This window comes from Zophobas morio, unplaced genomic scaffold (genome assembly GCF_036711695.1).
Source record: "Zophobas morio isolate AGI-343-1 ecotype UQ-CSIRO unplaced genomic scaffold, CSIRO_AGI_Zmor_V1 ptg000737l, whole genome shotgun sequence".
Lineage (NCBI taxonomy): Eukaryota > Metazoa > Arthropoda > Insecta > Coleoptera > Tenebrionidae > Zophobas > Zophobas morio.
In genome coordinates, this window is record NW_026972840.1 from 1 (window position 1) to 21,701 (window position 21,701).

The following is a 21,701-nucleotide window of genomic DNA, read 5'->3' on the forward strand; positions in this document are numbered from 1 at the left end:
CAAGGTAACCACGAGTTATGTACAAACTACAACAAGAAGAGATCCTTGCTATTTATAAAGAAAGATTAAAATAACTTGGGTATGAGTTGGGAATAAGGAAAGTATGGGCCCTGCTAGTACTTGTCTTAAGTGCAGATTTTAACATAAAATTAGAAGCAAGGCAAGTTCGTACTAATAAGTTAATAAATTCTTATTAAATATATTAAGTCTTATAAAAAATTATCAAATACTATAAACACTCGAAAAGTTTTAATAACGAGCGAGATATGAAGCGGTACAAAAGCTCACCTAGCATCCTAAAAGCTCACTAAGGACCTCACACTTCGCTTTGGCACATCGGCGGTCAACTTTCTTAAGGCTGAGCGAACCTCACTTTTTAAAAATTTACTGTAAACCTCATGTGTGACTTTAGTAATACTGCCAGATGCCCAACTTAGCTATTTATATAAAGAATGCTTATTTTAAGGCCTCAGGTTAACGTTGTATGTAATGAAAAGAAAAAATTGCAGAGTTATAATAGAGGAAGGCGATGAAGTTATTCCGGAAACTCCGGAAAAAATAAAGTTTATTTTTGAACAGTTAATATTAAACTGTTTTTTTATTCCTTTGTTATAGTCGCAAAAAGGGACATATGTGGAGCCAGAATTTAACTAAGTGCCATCTTAATATAGATAGAGAATCCTTTTCAAGCGAAAGCGATCATGATCTTTTTACTTACCCAGTTAAGGCGAGATTATTAAACGGGGAACCAGAAGTTGTAATATTGCTCGTTTACTGTATTAAATAGTTTACTATTACTTCTTAAGGCCAAGAGAAGTTATCAAGTTATTGACTCCGACTCTGTTTCAGACTGCTTTGAGGTAGAAACAGCCAGCTATAACAGCTGCACTGCCTTAAACACTCGACTTGTTGACAGCTCTAAGAAGTTTAGAGATTCTAGTACAAACTTTATTAAAGATAGAGTTTTCCGTCTTGAAGACTTTACTTTAGATTTTAAAAGTAAAAAAGAACTCTCCCTAGAAGTTCAACATCTTGTAGACATGTTTCCACAGTTTACTAAAAAGTACATTAGAAAAATATTGTATGAAAAAGGGAGCATAGAAAAAGCGGTCACCTTCCTTTTAAACCTTGATCCGGAAGCTAAAGAGGGTAATTGCCTTTTTTCTTACCAATGTAAAGTTTATAACTTTATTTAAAAAAAATAAAAGATGCTCTAGGATCCAATGAGATTGCTGTTCATAGCTCTTCCTGGATTCGTTGTACATTAACTTTTTTGAATTTTATATTATTATTATGCTGTACGAAAGGGTCTGGCATCCAAAGCAACGAAGAGAAGGTTGTGTCTTTTTTTCAAAGCTCTTCCGAGGCTCTTTTACGTCGGCTCCCGTCTTGCTCAGAAAAGCGAGCCCGTCTTATAATAAGCCTTCGTCCTTTTAAGAACTATGATGATCTTGTTTGTTATTACTCTTTCTTGCGTATAGTTCTTTTGTAGTTTTTATGGCTTATATACATAAGATTAGTAAACTGGAAGAAACTAAAGGTGTTTCTGAAGGCCTCGTTAAGAGCTATAACGAACTTCTTGCGAGTCTTTCTGCGGTGGATCTCGTCATCAGGAGGTTGAACAATTCTTCCGATCGGCAAATTTGTGTTTGATTTTTTTAACTAATTTTTTTTTAGATGTATAAAAACTTCAGAAAAGATGAAAAACGAACTCAAACAATTAACGTGCGAATTTCCAACGTACTTTTTTTCTCGATATTATTTTTATTTCTTTATAAGTTTTTTATTGTCATAGGAGGTTCCAGCAGTACAAAGGTCGCACAGGAAATGTACTTAAACCTTATCAAGTTTCGGGTAATTAATTTTATTAACAAAGTAAATCTTATTTAACGCTTAAATAGTGGGCACACGTATAGTGCCTTAGGTTAATTGATATTTCACTGCTGTGTATATCATACTTTAGTTAATTAATATAATAGCCTTGTAAATCCCAAAGAAAGATTAATGGGTTGTAGTTAGAGTTTTGTGTAATATTTTCTACTTTACCGGTGTAAATTTTTGATTTAATTTTTCCTGCTCTTACAACTTTTAGGAGTTAACTGGATGTATTTGCTTTACAGAAGTAAAGCGGGTGGAATTCTTGCCGATGAAATGGTCCATTTTTTTTTGCTGCTCTTGTTAGTCCTTCTCTGTCACATATGAGAAAGGGACTGGGAAAGACGGTGCAGGCGCTTTCCTTTTTAAGCACCGTAACGCGTGAGCAAGGAGCACCCGTCCTGCATCTGGTGGTCGTCCCCCCCTCTACTGCCGGTTTGGTTTTTACTGTTTAATATCCTTGTATATTTCACCGCTTCAAAGATAATTGGATGCGCGAAGCTCACAAGTGGTGCACAGGGATCTGCGTTCTGCCGCTCTTCGGTGAGTACTTGTATTTTTTTATCAAAAAAATAATTCTTTATGGAATAGGAAGTTTAAAGGAACGTCAAGAGACCGAAAAAAAGGTCGAATCTTCGAAAGAAAGTGTGCTCGTCATCACAACGTGGGTTGCCTTACGCTGCTGCATTTTCGGCCGTCGCTGCTTCATTTCTTTTTTTTTTATAGATACAATGCTTGTTTGTCTAAACATAATTATCCCTTTTTGAAAAAGAAGAAATTTCTATGTGTGATTTTTGACGAGGGCCATCTTCTGAAGAATATGAGCACCATGCGATTCCGCCGGCTCTTCAAAATGGAGGTCTCAACATTCTTATTGTTGGTTATTCGATCCACATGTTTAAAGCTTCAATATAGAGCGCCTGCAGAATCCTCTTAACTGGAACTCCGCTGCAGAACAATTTGCTCGAGCTCGTGTCTTTGCTTTACTTTGTTGTTCCCGATCTTTTCGGAGATGAGTCCGAGAAGATTACTTCGTTGTTTTCAGGTATTCCTTTTTTTAAAAGAACGCCTCTTGTGCTTATATTTTCCTTCCGTCAAGGCAGCGCGGCTTACTCGAGCGGCAAGAATACCGAAGAGGGTCTGGAAGAAGAGCTGGATCTGGTACAGCGAGCCCGGACAATCATGCGCCCATTTGTTCTCAGAAGACGCAAAGAAGACGTTTGCTAAATATCTCATGCACTGTGCTTACATACAACACAAGTCTTTTTTTCTTTTTTAAGGTTTTGAACGATTTGCCCGAAAAAACTGAAACGGTGATTCTGTGCGATATGTCAGCTAGCCAGGAGCAACTGTACTACAGCCTAATAGAGTATGCCAGAAGGGATGGTGAATAAAAAAGTCATGGAAACGCGCTTCTCCTTTTTTAAAACATTTTTTTAGAGCGAGGCAACGTGAATAATATTTTAATGCAGCTGCGAAAAGCAGCTAACCACCCGCTTCTGCACCGGCATAATTATTCCTCAGACAAACTGAGACACATGGCTATCGCTCTGCAGAAGGTCGATAAAATCCGCGTATTATGTTTATGGGACCGTTGAGCACATGTACTATTGTAGCACAATGAATATAAAGAAAGTGACGCCGCGCTTGTAACAGAAGACATGGAAGTGATGACTGACTTTGAGCTGCACAGCCTCTGCTCTAATTGGAGTGTTCAACTGCTTCTCGGCTGGCTCGTGTTCTTTTTTTTGATCCTTTGGATCTTATAGGCGCTGGACGCCTTCAAATTGGATGCGCATGTTTTATTCGACTCTGGAAAATTTTCATACCTGGAAGAAACACTTCCTGTTTTTAAGCAGCAGGTTTCTTATCTTTTATTTTGCTTATAAAGTTTATTAATATTTCTGTTTTGAGAATGATCGCGTGATTATTTTCTCGCAGTTTACAATGATGCTCGATATACTCGAGTACTACTTGAAGGAGAGAGGTTCCTTCTACTTTTATAATCAAGCGGATTTTGCTATTTAGTTCTTCGCAGAGATGAAATTCCTACGTCTTGACGGAAACACAGCCGTGGAGGAGAGGCAGAGCTTTTTTTTTTTAGGTTTTCCTTTTGTTAAGCATCTTATGAATTAGACAAAAGCTCCTTGACAGCTTCTTCGAAGATTTGGACATCTTCGTCTTGCTGGCCTCCACTAAGGCGGGTCGGGCTTGCTGCGTTTCCTTTTTGCACCTATCTTAGCGTCACCGCACAGGGGGCGTCGGACTGAACATCACCGCCGCCAACGTGGTGATTCTGCATGACCTCGACTTCAACCCTCACAACGATGCGCAGGCATGCAGTCGTGTCCATCGTGTCGGCCAGGACAAGTTAGTGGAGCCCAAGAGGCCATGCTTACGGGCGTTGCCACGCTCCCTCATTGTTCCTTTGCTCTCTGTAGGCCAGTGAAGATCATTAAGCTTATTAGCAAAAACACGGTGGAGAGCATCATCCACGAGCGGGCCGCTACGAAACTCGCTCTCGAGTCTAAAATGAAGCAGTGTTACTCCAACGAGGTTCGACTCCGAGCCTTTTTATTATTATTTGTACGCACCCCCTCTTGTTAGAACGAACTTAAGGAATTTGTGAGGCTGGCTTGTGTACAGACGCCTTCTCGCGCTCGTGGTGCCAGACGTTTTGCTTGAGCTCAAATTTTTAAACAATAATTTTTTAGCTGAATATTAAATTTTTATACAAAAAGATTTATTACTCAGTTTTAAAATGTTGTACTATTAAGAAAAATTGTGATATTGTTTATATTCAAGTTAATTGACAACGGATTTCTTTTAATATAATTTTTATACAATTACTCAAAACCTCACCGTTGCCTTATATAATATTTCTCATTACTGCTTTACTATTTCACTGATGAAGAGGTGGGCCAGCCACTGTTTGTATGCTAATCCATATTGTTTACTTGTAATATTTTTCGAGAAAATAAAAATTTGCAGGTTTAAAGCTTTGCTCAGTAGGTATGTTTAATAGATAAATTGAACCTTATTTACATGACTCTCTAGGATTTGGAAAGACTAGTTAAGATGAAATAGTTAAACATTAGTATACTTATACATTACCCTATCTGACGCTCTCCACCAAGCATAGCCACAAAAACCTTTTAATCTCGTTATCATCTGGGTATTAAATAAGATGCTTGGCTTTTTAAAAATGTAAGCAAAAAATTGGGATGCGAGAGATTTTTATTACAATAAAAGCTTTCTTTTTTACCATATAAACCACAGTTTTCTCTTAAAAAGGCCAAGGATTAAGTATAGAATTCATGTAGAACTTGTCAATAAAGCTATCAGAAAGGATTAAAGTCTATTAACGTTAATAAAAGGTGAGCATCGGTCCTATAGTGGACCCCTCTTAATAGATGTTTTTAGAAGTTTTCCATTAGCTTAAACAGAGGCGTGAGTCCGTATTCGATATTCCTCCCAACTCCTCGGTACAAAAAAATAATTTTTTTGAGAGAAGTAACACGATGGGCCTTGCGCCCCATGCCCCGACTAAATAGTTTTGCACTCGATAAAACTGGGCATCTGCAAAAAAAATTTTAACAAAAAAATATTATATTTTTTGTACACTTAATGAAAACCTGTTTTTTGGGTACTGGTAATTTAATTGTGTCAGTTGTTAACTTTGCTTGTGATTACCTCTTATTTGTAAACTTTAATGCATTTATTATTCTTAAGTACTTTTTTGAGAATTTGAGTTAAATATAAAAACCCATTATTTTTGTTAATCGCAATGGATGGTGAAAATGACGAAGTAGTACAAAGTTGGATTACAGATAAGCCCTCCGTAGTGTATTATGATATATTATCATCTATATTATATTACAACCATTATTTCATATTTAGCGATTGTCAAGCGGATAGTAATGTTTTTTTGCCAAGTGTATTATAGCCTTGTTGACTTCTTAGCAGGTAAAAATACAACTCAAAAAACATAGTTATATTTATATAAGTATGCAAATAATTTTGGAAATAACCTTGCAGTGTTTAATCTGACAGCATTTTAGATTATCTTGCCCTAACTAGTTAAAACCTGAATTGCCATTTTTTTAAAGGAATATTGTAATCAACATGCGTTAGGATTGTTTTTTCTACGTACTGAGAAGTGGACTGCCTCCACAAGGTCTCCCCGTCGATTTTATTTATGTTAACAATATTAGATTGTTATTGAGGTTGCATTTAATAAACATAATAAAGAACTTTTGGAGGTTTCTTTTTAAAAAAACCATAATGGAAAAGAATTAAAATTATTATATAACGGTCGCAAATTTACTAATTGGTATCAAAACAAAATTGAAGTTATAAAATAACTAACCAGCCCCCACTAATCAAATGAGTCTTGCCACCTCTCATGTCGTGGTTAGTAATGTTAACCTTTGCCCAGTTAAGGCGAGCTTCCGGGCCATTTTCTTTACATTTATGTCTCTATATTTTTTTAAAATTAGATTTACAAGTTGATGCTGTGTAGAGCTGTATATGTCAGTTGACGAATATATAAAGCATCAATTAGTAAAATCTAATTTAAAAAATATATAGATATTAATGTTTTGAAAAGAATCCAACGTTTAGTTTAGTTGCTACGTGTGGTCACTTAAGTATAGTTTTATCAAAACATTAAAGAAAATTCTGTTATTATCATAAAAGTTACTTAAACTTCGCAAACCTGAGTTGTATTTTGGTGAAGATTTTTGGTGATAATCATTATTAGTTCCTCTTATTTATCTCTCAGCCAGGAGTAGTTACTGTTATGACCCCTGGATCGTAAGGTTCTCTGAAAATAGTAAGCTGAGGTAATCGAACATAAAAGTGAACAAATAAAGCTGTGCTCAGACAAGAAAGGAATTAAAAACCAAGAGCTGGAAATAAAAATAGAACTTAGAAACTGGGAACAGTATATAAAAAGGGAACTTAAAGACCGCTTTATTATAAAGTAAATAACAGGGTCAGATCCTTACTTTAGGTAGCAAGCCTTAAGTTGCTGTTTACTTGCTAAAACCGCAAATATAATAAGGACGATATAGAAAATGCATTGGTTGCAACGTTGAGAATCGAGCTATCAAAGCTTTATTATCGGTGGAACTCTTATTAACCTGAACTTGTTATCTATTGTTACTTCTTAAGGTATGACTGAATTAACGACTTCCTCCAAAATGATTTTGATCTAGCGGTGATTCGATTCGGACATTCTGCTTCAAGTGGCCCCTGTCTTAATCCGGCCATGTAAAATCCTTAGTTGCGAATGATTATTATAGCTGAATCGCCTACCATCCACCAATTTTTTTGTTTTAAGTTACGAAGGAAATATTCTTATTACCTTTGTGAAAACCTTAAGAGATATGCTTAAATTTACTGTTCTGTTGTTTTTAATAAAATACTAGGTGTCTTCATGTACCTCGGTACCTTTCCAGCTTTTATCATTTAATATTTTAGAGCCCTTAGATGTGAGTACGTGAGCACTGTTTTATAACCTAACTTCACCTCGCTTATGATAAAGAGGTTTTATTGTGTTTATTCTTAATAAAGCTTAGTTAATCTTTTTCTACTCCCACAATTTAGTATAGTTTTGTTTAAATTTCTATGTTATTGCCATATAAGTTTTTTACAATAATTCTGTTTTTGTTATTACTTAAAAGTTTTAATATCTCTGCTGCTTATAAAATACCCTGCCTTCTCTTTACAGGTATTAATCCTGTAGCATCACTACTAAAAAGGTAGACTGCTTCAATTTATCAAATCTTTAACCAACTTCAGTATTATTATTTTATATAATAAGCTATACTTTAAAAAAGGACCTCATGAAACTTAGTTGTTAATTCATTAGAAATATTATAAAAGGTAAGGAGAAAATGAGTGTAGGGAGTGCTCGTTTCCTTGGTCTATTATATACTAATGCGAAGACTGTGCATTTAAATATAAAATATATGGACCACACGTGAGCTGACCACTTTAAACATAACTTTTTCCAAGTTAGTGGACTATTTTATGATCATTAGGTTTAACTAATTGTTTTAACAAGAATTTGAAAATTAGTTAAGCTATGATAAACTAATTAAATGTCCTCTAATAATTAATATATCAAAAATTAAATCATATTTTAAAACACCACTTCTAAATCGCAGGAGAAATTAAGTAAACGACTAACTTAACATCTAAACTCCTCTTCACCCAAAGTTGCGTATAAGTTTAAATAACCAACAAAAAATTCCGTTAATTAATAATTATTCTTTGATACACATTTAAAGTAACAAACGTTTTTAATTTTTTAAGAACCACTATTCTTTAGATCTTCGTTATTTAGAACAAAGTGAAGGTTAAATGATATACGTAATGCATAATGATAAAAAAATTATTTGATATAACCAATAAAGCTCTATACGTTTACATTTAAGTGTAATAAATTAAGTCTAAACTCAAAAAAAAATTATTTTTTACTAATGGACAACTACAATTTTTTTTAAGTACACATCACTCACTATTTTCCGGTTACTAGTACTTAACAATTTTTTCTCTTTTTACTTTATATTTAGTGAGCCAGGCAATTATATTTAATAAAATTATAATACTTTTATCACCTACATCTAAATAATTTTTTTTTTTTTTAACTTTTAAATATGGACTCTGACTGGGTAAAAAAAAATGAAATGAATGCGAGGGATAAAAATTTTTAACTACAATAGAATGATGGATCCAACCCAACGTCATTAAACAATAGTGATGCAAAAAATTGATTATTATTTAAGGAAAATAGATTACAGCCGCAGTGTATATAGAAGATGATATTGGCTTTTTTCTTGTTAAGTCTCTCATTTTTGTTATCTAGGGTTCACCTTCAACCCGAAAAAGAATGTAAGCTAATAGCTGATGTAGCCTTTATTATCGACAAAAGTTCCTCCATTGCCCATTCTTACGAAGAAGGAAAGTGGGTTGACAACGTTACTGTCGCCAAAGAACGCATTAAACTTGTAAAAGAATATATTTTCAGAATTGTTGATATACTTCCCCTCAGTAAAAATCAAACGCGTGCTACAATTGTTGCCTTTAATTATGACTATAATATTTCGAACACCTTTAAAAAAAGATCGTCCTACGATAACCAAAAATTTAAAAATCTTCTTCAAAGGGTTGAGTACACAGAATACGATTCAATTCAAACCACATTCCTTGGTAAAACATTAAGAGCAGTTAATGATACCCTGTTTGGGAAAAGGTCGCCCAAACGTGAAAACGCACTCAAAATGCTAATAGTGATAAGTGATGGAACATCAGCAGATATTGGAGAAGATGAAGTAGCAGGTGTAACTTCTAAGCTACGAGAAATGGTAAATCCTTTTATTATTGTTGCTTTTGGTATTGGAAACGTTTGGAAACAGGGTTTGGAAGAAATAACAGGAGACAAAAAATTAATATTTAGCGCTTCCTCTTCTGAAGAAATGGACGGACAACTTGTAAATTTTTTAGATAAAATTTGCAATATAGATTGTGATATGACATCTCGGACGCCCTGGAGCGAGTGTACAATAGCTGATAATGAGGTATTTGAAGATCAAGTTTGGAGAAGAAAAGTTATAAAAGCTCCTCGAATATATGGTCAAAGATGCTATCCTCTTGAGAAAGAAGTTCCTTGTACCGCCACAGCTATTAAAGATAAGGATGGATGGGAAAAATTTAAACATGAGGCCAATCCTCTACAAAATTTTTTTGATCCTAAACATCCAAATGATGATCTGAACAGTTTATATAAATATACTAAGGAAATTGACCCTGAAAGTTCATACCGAGGGACAACTAAGCAGCTAGTACCAAAAAAAACAAAGTTAAAAAATGCAATTGTTACTAATACTTCTCAAATTAGTGCTGTGTCTACTAATAGAGAAAACACTTCAAGTTTATTAAATGTTACGTCAGAAACCATCATTAATTACAGGCATGAAAAACTTAGTCAAAATAAAAGTAAGCTAACTTTACCTATAGAAGGAGGTATTAAAAGTAGCGTAGTGGATTCTAACAATAACATCAAAAACATAGACAATAAGGTTATTTTTGAACCACTACATAGTAAAAAGGAAAGCGAAAACACATCTGCAAAAGAGCAATCAGACAAAGTGGAGGATATTACTAAAGAAGAGACCATTAACCAAAAACAATACGATTCCACGCTTTCTTTTAATGAGACAAGTAAAAAAGAATTCCATTTGGACTTTAATGAAGCAGGGTTAAACAGTATAGATAATAATCCTCTAGATACACCTACTCAAGAGTCACCCATCCTCTTTAACTCATCCTTCGATGCCACCTTTTCTTTACAAGAAAATAGCGAAGCTGTTAATGAGGAACAGATTTTTGAGCGTTTATTTACTAAAGGCTGCAATACATCTTTACCTAAAAAATATTTAAATAACATTTCGCTGAATGTTAATAGCTCACCTGATCTAGTAGATGCACGCGAGACGGAAGGATTAATTTTATCTAATATACTAACTGAAGTTTGTGACCCAGTAAAAGGAGGAATTAAGGAAAGGAATGCTATTTTACCTGCTCGCGAAAATGAACTTTTTGTCTTATCTCAACAGGGGGATGCAAATCCTACCGAAGGAACTCCCTATCATAATGATATACCTAATGACGTTAGCCAGTCATTAGGGGAGAATGCCTCAAAAAATGAAGATACAGGTTTTTCTGGTTCCATGGAATCTTTATTATTAAACAGCACTGATTACGTGAACTTTCCAGAAACAACCGAAAATACCTTAAAAAGTGAGGCTAGGGCTTCTCTTCCAGCATCGCTACCTCTTAAAAGTAAAAATAATGTTTCTATATTTTCTCCTAAAGAGAAAAATTCCGCTAATTCATTACTCGTTAACATGATCGAGCAAGACAAGCATGACTCATTAAAACTTAATAACGAAAAACATGATAATATTGAACCAAAATGTGGGGTTTCCGACTCAGAAAATTGTGACAGTTACCACTTAGAGAATAGACTGGGGGTTGAAAATAGCAGCTCACAAGGACTTAATTCTCCCACAATAAGCGTTGTTAACGACAGTGAACTTAAACGGGAGGCTCTGAAGCCCTCTACACCGATTGCAACAGCTACACAGAAGAATTTTGCAGTTGTGGAAACTTTAGCTAACGACCTTTTTACAACCGCTGAAAAAACTGAAAGCACAGGGACCAATCGTATTCTAACTATAGGATTAGCAACTGCAGGAGCAGTGGTTTTCCTATCTGCATTAGTGGGAGGCGCCTTAATAATGAGGAATAGAATTAAAAATCTAAATAGTTTAAGGGCTGCCTCCCCTAATGAAGACTTCCGAGCATGGGAAGCGAACATAAATCCGATGTATAAAAGTTCCCTACAATCAACGGATAATAACTTAATTTCATGAATTACATGTTCTTCTATATAAACTTTCTAAGTTTTAGAATTTTAATATAAGTATTAAAGACTACTGCTCATTTACTAATAAAAAAATTGGTGTTCTTTTGAACATTTTTTTGGTTCACTTCACTTTTTTTCTAAAAAAATTCATATTAAACTATAACTTGGTGGAAACACCTAATTTCACTTTGAATTAAACTTAAACTTGGCGCACGACATATTAATTTCCGCAGTCATTAGTTTATTACTTGTAAATAGTGCTACTTTAGACTTATTAAGGCGGTATGTGCTTATACTTGGGTACTGCTGGTTGTTTAAACTCTTATAATCCCCGCTAATTTTAATTTTTTTAAATAATTTGTGCAAGGCAGGAAGATAGAAAAATGCGAGGTATATCTCAGAGGACAAGAACTATTAGTTGAGGAACTTTTTTTTGAGAGTTCATTAAACTGTGCTTAAGTTGGTTGCAGATATTGTTCAAAGATACAAGCGGGGGCCGTCTGTACACTCTTGATGGTCCGTGACAAGCTAGGAAAAGGAGAGTGTTGAAGTGCCAACAAAAAATTAAAAAAAAAAGAGTGGAAAAGTATTGGCATTTTTTTTTAGTTAATTATGTCTTACAGGTGTTGTGTTTGGTCGTACTCATAACCGCAGCAGGTCTCAAAGGTGAAGGTCTCTAGTTGTTAGAACAATGTAGGTAAGAAAATTCGGCAACTTGGATTGTAAATTTGGGAGGAGGATTTTGGCTGTTAGCATAATGTGCCCCCACTCTTTCCCATCAAGCTTAAGAAGGTGAAAAGGCCATCTCCCTTTCCTTTTGGGCTTTCGGATAAGAGCAGAGAACAATTGACTAAAAACTGATCGCCCTGCGTAAGCAGTTTTTGCTAAGCTTCACGTTTACTGAAGTTGTAGCTATTTTTGAAAATATGTACCATGTACAAGAAAACAGAAAGAGTATTTTGAGGGACTACAACAACACTTTTGCTCCTCGTTTTGTACTAAAAAGTTTTCTTTAGAACAGTTATTATAAATATAGCTATAATTGTTAATAGGTAAAAAATTATAAATGTTTTACCAACTGTTATGTTGAGTATAATATTTTTTTGCATAAAGCAAATTAATTTGCGCTTGAAACCTCAAGTAAAATGACCGCTGTTATGAAATAAGTGTCGTCATAATTTAAACTTAGTAGCTTCCTAAAATTTATTGACGTTATCTCACGAGAATAATATTATATAAGTTGTGAATGAAAAGACTCTAACTTAAACGCATAAAACAAGACGTAAAAAGATTAAAGGAGGAAATTTTATTTCATGCCGAATGCTTTAACGTTATATACAGTAATGTGGGTGTTGAAGGATACACGAAGTGAAGAGTACTACAATCCTGAGTGCCTCTTTTTAAAATATTAAAATTTCATGAAGCTTAACTTTATTCGAACTTACAGGCGAAAATGTGACGAAGGACAACCACCTTTGTTAATTTTTGCTCTTAAGGCTTTAGCCCTATAGATCAAGGCAATTAATCTTTTAAATTTAAGACCATTTCAACTAAAAAGACTGGGGTCTATGCAACTAAATACAAAAGACATAAGGGACAAAAGTACAACGCAAAATCGCGATTGTTTAATTTGTTTATTTATTTATAAAGTTGACATATTACAGTCAGGTCAAAATTAGAAGAGGGCCTAAAATACTGCTGTATCTGATTTCTAATTTAAAAAAAGACTCTTTTTTCGTTTTGAAATTGTTAAAGCGGTGAGATGGTGTCGTGGTCTCCTACAACGAGCTTAAGCCCCTGCATCATAGGTTACCCTTGAACACAAATAAATCGTTGGGACAATTAAGAGTGAAATTATTCAGGAAATGTTTATAAAAACAGTTCACGATGTAAGTGAGCACTCCGGGAATGGGAACCGCAACGCATATATATATATATATATATGCTGGGTACTAACACTAATAGACACAGTGCATACTACTACACACCAACAAAGGTACATGGAAGCACACACTATATCACATTTTATCACATTTATACATGTCTATTTTGGTCAGTTCAGTTAATGAGCCAAACTAAAATTACTTTAGTCTAACTATACAAATGACTCTGGTTACGAGTATAGTGTTAGCCTCGCCGCTCATCATGTAACTCTTACAACCGAGAACCTTCTGACGCACTTAGCGGTTAAAGGGCGCAACGTGTATGTATAACTTAGCTAGTTTCGTAAAGACTTCAATCAAAATTTCACTAGATTTGTTTCCTTGCCTTTAAGAATTGACAATTTACACAGGCAGCGCCAGCATATCCAGCGCAAGCTTCGTTCTGAACGAGTTTAAGGTTAATAGCCTTTCACTGCAACAGGTTTGAAGCTTAAAAAAAAAGTCGTTCATCAAGGTATAATTCCACATCGTCCATATACGACGTTGACGGTAAGCCATCCTCTAAGAAAACAGTGAATTTAGCACCTGCCTTTTCACTTTTGCTAACCTTGGGTTTACAATATTAAGAGCAACTATCCATAGACACCTGTAATTATTCGCAACAGTCGATTTTTAAATCGCTTGAAGTCGCTTTATATTTCAGTTTTCTATCATACGACCATACTACTGTGGCATGAGTCGAAGTCGGCCAAATAATTTAAAAATATAGCTTAAGGTTGTTACTCAGTGAGAAAGAACTCTTTTTGCACAAGAGAAAATAAAGTTCTTTTATAGCTAACTTCGCTTTGTTAACTAGGTATTTGGCGTGATAGCACCACCAAAATTTCTTGTCAACCCAAACATCCAAATATCTGACTTCCTCCTGCTAGGGGGCTGATTGGCCTTAGAGCGTGATAAAAAAACAATAGCTGCTTTTGTGTTACGCTCCCCTTCGATACAAATAAGGCATTGCTCTTAGTTGGGTTAATTGTAATGTGCCACTGATCAAACCAAACCTCGAGTACAGAAAGATACATATGCACGTGTTTTAAAGTTAGAGAAGGAGATTTGAAGCAGGCGTAAACAATGCCGTATCATCCGGAAACTGACAGAACTGTGTAGGTTTTCGCAGGTCTGAGTAAGTGCGATATATATAAAGCAAATAAGAATGGAGGGTAGCAGCGAGCCATGTGAGACACCCTTAGCCAGTTTTGTTTGAGAAAGCTAGCTTATTATACTATGACATAAGATGTCCTCAGGTACAGGTGATAGTTTAATTGTGAGCATAGCGTGCCATGCCTTTAAACGCTTTTGCAACCATCCAAGCAAGTCGTCCTTTACGACGCAGCACCTGTCGCTTCTTTGGTACAAGGGAAGTTTATTATAAGTATCACTTATTTCGTGTCGGTGCATTGCATTCGTTAGTTACATTTCGCGGATGGTTAACGCTAATAGCGCTATATCCTGTTGCAGCAGCTACTTCTTTTGTAATTAGGCAGTAAAATAAATAAAGTTTGCACAAAAACATACGCTTAACTTTGTGGTCATGAAATAATAGGCCTCCTTCTAATGAAGCGGAATTTCAGGTTTCTTGCGTTATTTAATAATCAAAACTTTTTTGAGCTCGGCTAGTTTCGATTCCTAGTTACATTGCGCAACTTGAGGTATTTTTTGACTCTTTTTTGGCAAGTTTGTTAAGATATCGTTTATCTTCGGGTCTCTGAAGATTTTGTTGTCTACTTAAGTTGAGGAGGTATTCATCTTCCTCAGGTAAATGTGATTTACGCAGAGAGGTCGCTATTGTAACGCACACCGCTTTACGCCCTCCAATTTGTAGTCTTATAGCGGTTCAGTAAAATATTCAAGGTAACTGATGAAGCCCAAAGTAAATAGGGTGTCGTTTTTTTATGATTAAAATAATAGATACAAATATAATGTGGGGAGCAAGCTTGCGGTTGTCAATTCAGCAGCATCTTTATTTTGTCCAAAATAATTATAATCTGAGTTGGCATTGTTCTTAAAATTATATTCCCAACTTGCGCCAACTTTTGTTTTTACTGCGTGTTAAGTTAATGGAAGTATTCTACCACTCATTCTGACGGATAAGATACAAAGGTCTGCAAAAATAAATATTTTTTTTAAGCTCCTTGGAATATTTTTTTATGTTTTCTAGAATGCTGAGTTTAAAAAAAACCTCCAATCCCCCTATCACGTTCGGTTTTTGCAAAATAATAGGGTTTACAATAAAAGTCATGACAACGATTAAAAAAATCATTAATTTTATTACATTAAACTAAACATTATTTATCATAACAAACAAACAATCCCTTCATGGTATGTTGACATTCATTGTTAACTCTTTTTGCTAGTGAAAACATTTTTTTCCCCCCTCTTAATGCTCCTCCGAACACACCGTCTTCCATTTACCGTTTCCTGCTTGAGCATCCGGCAGTAGTCAGCTAGCATATTCACATCCATTTCGTAGAGTCTTTCAATATCACGGACATCCAGGTGAAATCTTTCGCCCTGATCTTCCATATAAGCTTCCAAAATTTCGGGAAATAATCGACAATGGAGTGTAAGAAATGAACTTTTGAGCTCATCTTGCGACCTTGAGCTTTATATGCAAGTAACATGCGTTGAACATTGGTTTTGCAGAGAGGATCTTCAGTATTCCTTGAAAACTTGTGCTCTATGTCTTTAAAGGAGTCCCCAACTTTTTTTTTTTTTATCCCTATTGTTTTTAAAAAGAGGTTATTAATTAACAGTTTTCGTATGCCGAACCAACTAAAAATTCCTCTTTCAGCTTGGCTTCAGATAGTATTGCGAACTTCGAACACAAATATGTGAAATATTTTCCATTTTTTGGCAGTACAAACTGCTCTATGAGCCCTATTATAATTAAAAAAGGTAATTAAACTTTAACGAGTGGAATGAAGATCATATTAATTACATTATTTTCCACGGTGATTTTTTTATCTCGAAGTGGCCAATAAGTTTTAGTCCAATGGAGGTTTCTAAAGCGGTTGTTCCACCTGCGTAAGAAACAGGTATGTTTTGTATAATCTGCCTACTGGCCTAACAACATGGTTAATCTGTTTGAAATCTCTACTAATCATTTATTAATATTTTTGATAGTTGACTCTTTCAAAAAATCATAATTAAATCGTTGGAGTTTTCTTCCAAATGCACCGAAAGAGATGCAAATGTATTTCCTTTATTTAGTAAGACTACTGAGGTTGTTTTAGACTACTCACTGAAAACACGATAAAATTTCAAAGCGTAAGTCCCTGAACTTCTTACAAAGAATGAAATTCCCTTCTTTGGGGGAAATCCGAATGCATTATTTATCTCGGTGCCTGTACCACGAGAATTATATTCCAGGGGAAGCAAAAAGATTGGGTCTCTCATCAACAGAAAATTTGGAGCTGGATCCATCCTGCGGTGGTAATAGTTCCGCTCCGAATCACTCTTTATATCATCCAAATTGGAAAGTAGGAGGAGAACTGGAGTTTCAGAGCTATAAACACTAAATTAATAGCTGAGTTAAGGTTGAAAATGATATTTTCTCTTTTTATATTTTGTATTAGAGTCTTTCACATCTACTCAGCAGAAATAACTATCAGTCGTGTGGTTTTGCTGTTCAGTTCCCATATTTAAATTGTTAAAACGAAGTAAGTTTTTCTTACCCTTAAACCATCCACAAAGGTTTCCCTGGCACCTTTTACACGCCTTAGGAGAATGCCAAGGTATTTCGTGATCCTTAAGTTTTAAACTGGAATAGGAAATAAACCTACTTATGTTTCTTTGCTGAGTTTAACCATGTGTTCAACAACTAAAACAAAAGTTGTCCGGAGAAATGACACATCTCTTGGAGACATAATACAGAAGCTAAATTCTAGCACAATAACAATAGGATGCATGTGGTAATCTGAGGGGCTTAAACAAAGCTAAGGTCATAAACTTATTTAGCATGTTGAGGCTTGTTTACACTCATTCCTATTGCCCCAAAGAACATCAAACATGCTCAACCGAGCAAGTAAGATTCCTCACCTTTCACCAAAAAACAAAGAAAAAGTGTTGAGACATAATCACCTGAGCTCCTCGCCACGCATTGTATTGTTTTTCAGCTTCACTCATAAATATTATTTTAAAGTAAGAAATTATTATTTGATAAGGTTTTAGAATCAACAAAAGGATACCAGATTTCATGTTGAAAAGAAATTTCACGCATAATTTCACTAAATTATTAGTTTTGCATAATAATTGACATAAAGGAATTTTTTTTACTAGTGCTCCCTGTTTTAGTGAGTAAAAATCTATAAGAAACCGTAAAAAAAGTCCTCCCTCTTCTCTATCCCGCACTACCTGGTGGAGAGGTCTACATTATTAACCTTTATTAGTAGGTATACGAGACCACCTAAAAACTGTGTATTTAAAGCATGTATTCTTAGTATTTAATGGTGTTAACATTAAGAAGATATTTATTATCGAAAAGCCACGCTTGCACATAACCCTAAGTAGAATTATTTAACAGGTGTAACTACTTTGTTATAATTACGATGTATATTAGACCTTTTTAAAGTGGTACGTCGATTATTAATAAGATTGATTCTTTGTTTCTTGCTTTTAGTGTACTTAATGATTTGGGAGATTATAGTTCAACGTAACAATTTATTGCATAAAATCAGCAATTTACCTGATTCAGCTACTATTATATACGAAAATTTCGATACCAGTATATAAGTTAACGGATTTTTAACAAATTTTATTATTAAGCGATGTCCTCATTAGACCTTTATGAATTTTCAATCTCTTGTGATCGACAAGTACTTGCTGCGGTCTTAGTTCCTTTAGTTAGTTTGGTGATAAAAGTCAAAGTATTTCACAGTGCTCCTACTCCACCATCAAGTTTAATTTTTCTCTAACTCTTTTAGGCAACTCACTAGTACTTAGTTTTTTCGAAGAAGTTTATAACCAAGACGTTATTAGACTTCATCGAGCCTTACATAACTCGCTGGTGTTATAATAAGAAAGTTTTTCAAACTCTGCTAGGGTAGGGCTAACGCTATTATGCCGGCCCTAGCTCTGAAAAACCCATGCATTGCCATCAACTATTTTTCTTCTAGTTGTGTAAAAAGTTAGGCCTTGCTTTCTTATTCGCGAGCGTTTATGTTATATGTATTGGTAGATTCAAATAATTAAGGTAAGCAAGATTAAAACCTTTTTCCATTTACTATCCGATGAGTGAGTAATTTAGATCTCTTTGTAAAGGTGGGAAATCACGAAATCAGAAAACCTTCGATTGATAAAAAGGTTTAAGAACAATGTATACTCAATGTTGTGACATCGAAGCGGTATCCTTAAAAATAACTATATTATATATTAATTTTTAATTTATTTAGATTATCTTTGGGCAAATTTATAGGTTGTAATTAAAGTAAATTTAAAAAAATTGTTTTTATGTAGGTAGGGCATATGTATATTGTAATTATCTCATTAAAAACTTTTTAGTGCATAATTATCTTCTTTAGGTCATCATTAGAGCTAAAATTTTAATTTAAAATTAAAAACTGACTGAAGGGTAGCAAAAATACCAAGCCGGGCTCCAGGAAAAACGAATACATACATGTGTAAAGTATTTTAAAATTTTAGTTTAAATAGTTAAATAACTTATAAGATATTTAAGCAACAAAGTATTATATAATTTTGGATTTTTTTTCACCTTTTTTATAAAGTTTGGAAGTTTGTTTGGTTATCACTAGTCGATGCTGTCCTTTTTTCACCATCTTTAACCACACTTAAATTTGATTTCCATGTCGTTTTGGTAACAGAATCGACATGGTAACATCTTTAAATAATGATAGGTTTGGGTAAAGAAAGAAAGATGGTAAATTATGCGTACTTTAGTTATTATACAAAAAAAATGTTTAATTTAAATGTTTGAGTTTTATATAGATGAGATTTAATCTTTTAAAAAAAAGGTAAACTACTATATTTTAAATTTTTAATAAGATTATACCTTATAAACAAATTATCTACGCGGTATACTATCTTATTATTAAGGATATAATAAGATTAATTATAGAATGACCTTTACATTTTATCAACATCCTAACCATAAAGCTTTACTCATAACTCTTAAGTTATTAATTTTCTGTATTACGAGTAAAAAATTTAACAAGTTAATGAAGATGCTTACGGTTATAAGTGCATTAATTTTTACATTAAATTTCATATTAGCAATAGAAAGACCTAGGTCAGATAATTGTCTCTGTGATGATTTTCCAAGGATCCGTAGTGATTTCCAATTTCTGCTTAACTCCGAAAAAGACATCCAAAAGGCAACGTTAAATACTTCTAATTACTTCTTTTCATTTTTAATTAAGAAAATTGATGACGGCTTGCTCCAAATATTTAACCAAAGCCTACAATGCCGAAATAAAAAGGACTCACCACGTTCAAATACACTTTATGTCTTATACAAATCTGTTGTTTTTAATGGAAAACCTTTTAACTTAACAATTTTTTCAATTAAAACACCTGTTATAATTTGTCCCACAGTAAACAAAAGTTTGAAGTTAAACCCTTCAGGTTACGTTTCTATTTCCCACTTAAAAGCGTTGGTGGAAGATGTTTGCCCTTTTAAGTTAAGCCCTTCGCAGAAAAAAATTACAACAGAAGGAATTCATAACATAAAATACCAGTTTGGAGATTTAAATTGTAGTATAAACCTACATGTTGATCCCATAGGTTATTTATTTTTTATATATACAGCAATAAGTTAAATTTTGTTTACGTAACTCGAATAGAAAATGAAGTTAGCAAGGAAGAAAGGAGACACATTACTTCAGAACTGATTGCAGTGTCGTCAAATACGCCTAGTACACTGAAGTTATATCACAGTAATTTACAGGTAAAAGCCTACAAATATAGAATTTATTTAAGATACATATAGCTCTTGCCTTGATACCGGGTAAAAATATCGAAGTTTAACTATAAGTCGCTGTAAAAAATAATTTTAACTACCAATTATTAATATAAAGCACTTAGTTGTAGTCACCATTAATACGAAAATCTTAGTAACGTAAAGTTACTTTATTTAATATTTAATACTGTAAAAATGAGAATTAATAGATGTTCAAGTTGCAAAATAGTTACCCATATATTTATGGACTAGAACTAATTATTTTTACCAGTTATAACTAAATGACTCTCTTTACAGTGTAAAAAGACATCTTTTGTATCAAAAATTAAAGTATCGCTAAGAACTGTTTTATGCCGCCAAAGAAGAGATAAGATAATAATAATCTTGAGCAAGAAAAAAACTGCCAAAAAGTCTGTAAATAAAATTAAATTTGTTAACTAAACAACATATATATTATAAATTAAGTAAAAGTTTTATTGTAATCAATATAAAAAATATTAGTTAAATTTTATTACTCATTCTGAGCTAAATATAACTTGGTTCGGGATTCTATTCGCCTTGTTTGTCAAATTTTAGGTGTTGGGAAAAAATATTACCAGAGCACGACAAATTATATAGTGTCTATTTTTAATAGTGTAAAATATCCGCTTTATTCAAAGTTTAAGTTAGTGTGGCAAAATTCCTCCGCCTATAGTTAACCTGCAGTCACTATAATAGAAAAGTGCGGTTGACTATAGGGCCACATCGCATAAATTTTCTTTGATCCTCACTTAATATTCTCCCAATAATAATATATTAAGGATTAACACTTTATTACAGCACCTTCCAGAGATTTTCAACCTATTATATATAGATAATATTTTATTTTTTAATAAATAACTAGAGAGAACCAAGTCTTCACTTTGGTTTTTCGCAAAATTTACTTCACCGCCCACCAAATAGTTAAGCTTACATGAAATATTCGACATGACAGTCTGGTTTGAAGATGATTGTTGCCAGTTCTCCTTCTACTTAATTGCGGTAGTACTTCCATACGTTACTAACAAAATCTTAACCGCAAGGGGATATACATTTAAGTCTTATTAAAAATCCTAAGGTAAACGTACCCTAAGGTTTTTAATTGTCCCTCTAACCTTTTTCTATCTACATGTACTATGTGTCAAAAGGCACTTAAATTTAAATATACTACACAGGTGACCGCTTATAAATTAGTATAAGCGTCGTCTGGCTGGTGTTTGTAAACAGGCGATTCTTTTGTGAGTGCTCAAGAGATAAAACTTGACATGGAGATAATAATTAACGTCATTAAAAATTGCTATATGATTATTACGCGAATTAGGGCCTCTTCCAAATCTAAGTCTCCCAAAAACCAAACCGCTATACCTCGTAGTAAGCAGACTTAAATACCTTGGGGTGGTAATAGACGACAGACTTAGCTATACTCAAATTTTTACTTTGCCAAAAAAATCAGTCAAAACTTGGCCGTTTTTGCACCCTCTAATATGCAGGAAAAGTAACTGCCATTAATAAACAAGCTTTT

At 33.9% G+C, this 21,701-nt stretch overlaps 1 protein-coding gene and 1 long non-coding RNA gene across 2 annotated transcripts; one reads left to right on the forward strand and one right to left on the reverse strand.

Moving 5' to 3' along the window:
- On the reverse strand, positions 1-333 carry LOC135121836 (uncharacterized). Its single transcript, XR_010279138.1, has 3 exons — positions 289-333; positions 121-171; positions 1-48 (listed from the first exon to the last, which is right to left on the reverse strand). It is a non-coding gene; the product is annotated as an uncharacterized LOC135121836 (long non-coding RNA).
- A 407-nt stretch (positions 334-740) lies between these two features.
- Positions 741-4,595, forward strand: LOC135121841 (SWI/SNF-related matrix-associated actin-dependent regulator of chromatin subfamily A containing DEAD/H box 1-like; the record flags this gene model as incomplete). The annotated part of the gene is given in 25 exon segments (XM_064046122.1): positions 741-754; positions 807-860; positions 1,073-1,149; positions 1,209-1,259; positions 1,308-1,453; positions 1,516-1,616; positions 1,678-1,740; positions 1,796-1,854; positions 2,093-2,154; positions 2,208-2,310; positions 2,359-2,418; positions 2,467-2,534; positions 2,537-2,734; positions 2,791-2,920; positions 2,975-3,093; positions 3,156-3,261; positions 3,316-3,434; positions 3,492-3,587; positions 3,645-3,737; positions 3,790-3,862; positions 3,914-3,959; positions 4,012-4,079; positions 4,131-4,245; positions 4,317-4,431; positions 4,483-4,595. Coding segments are annotated over 25 exon segments (2,214 nt in total), but the record flags the coding sequence as incomplete, so codon positions are not given.
- Positions 4,596-21,701: the final 17,106 nt, after the last annotated feature.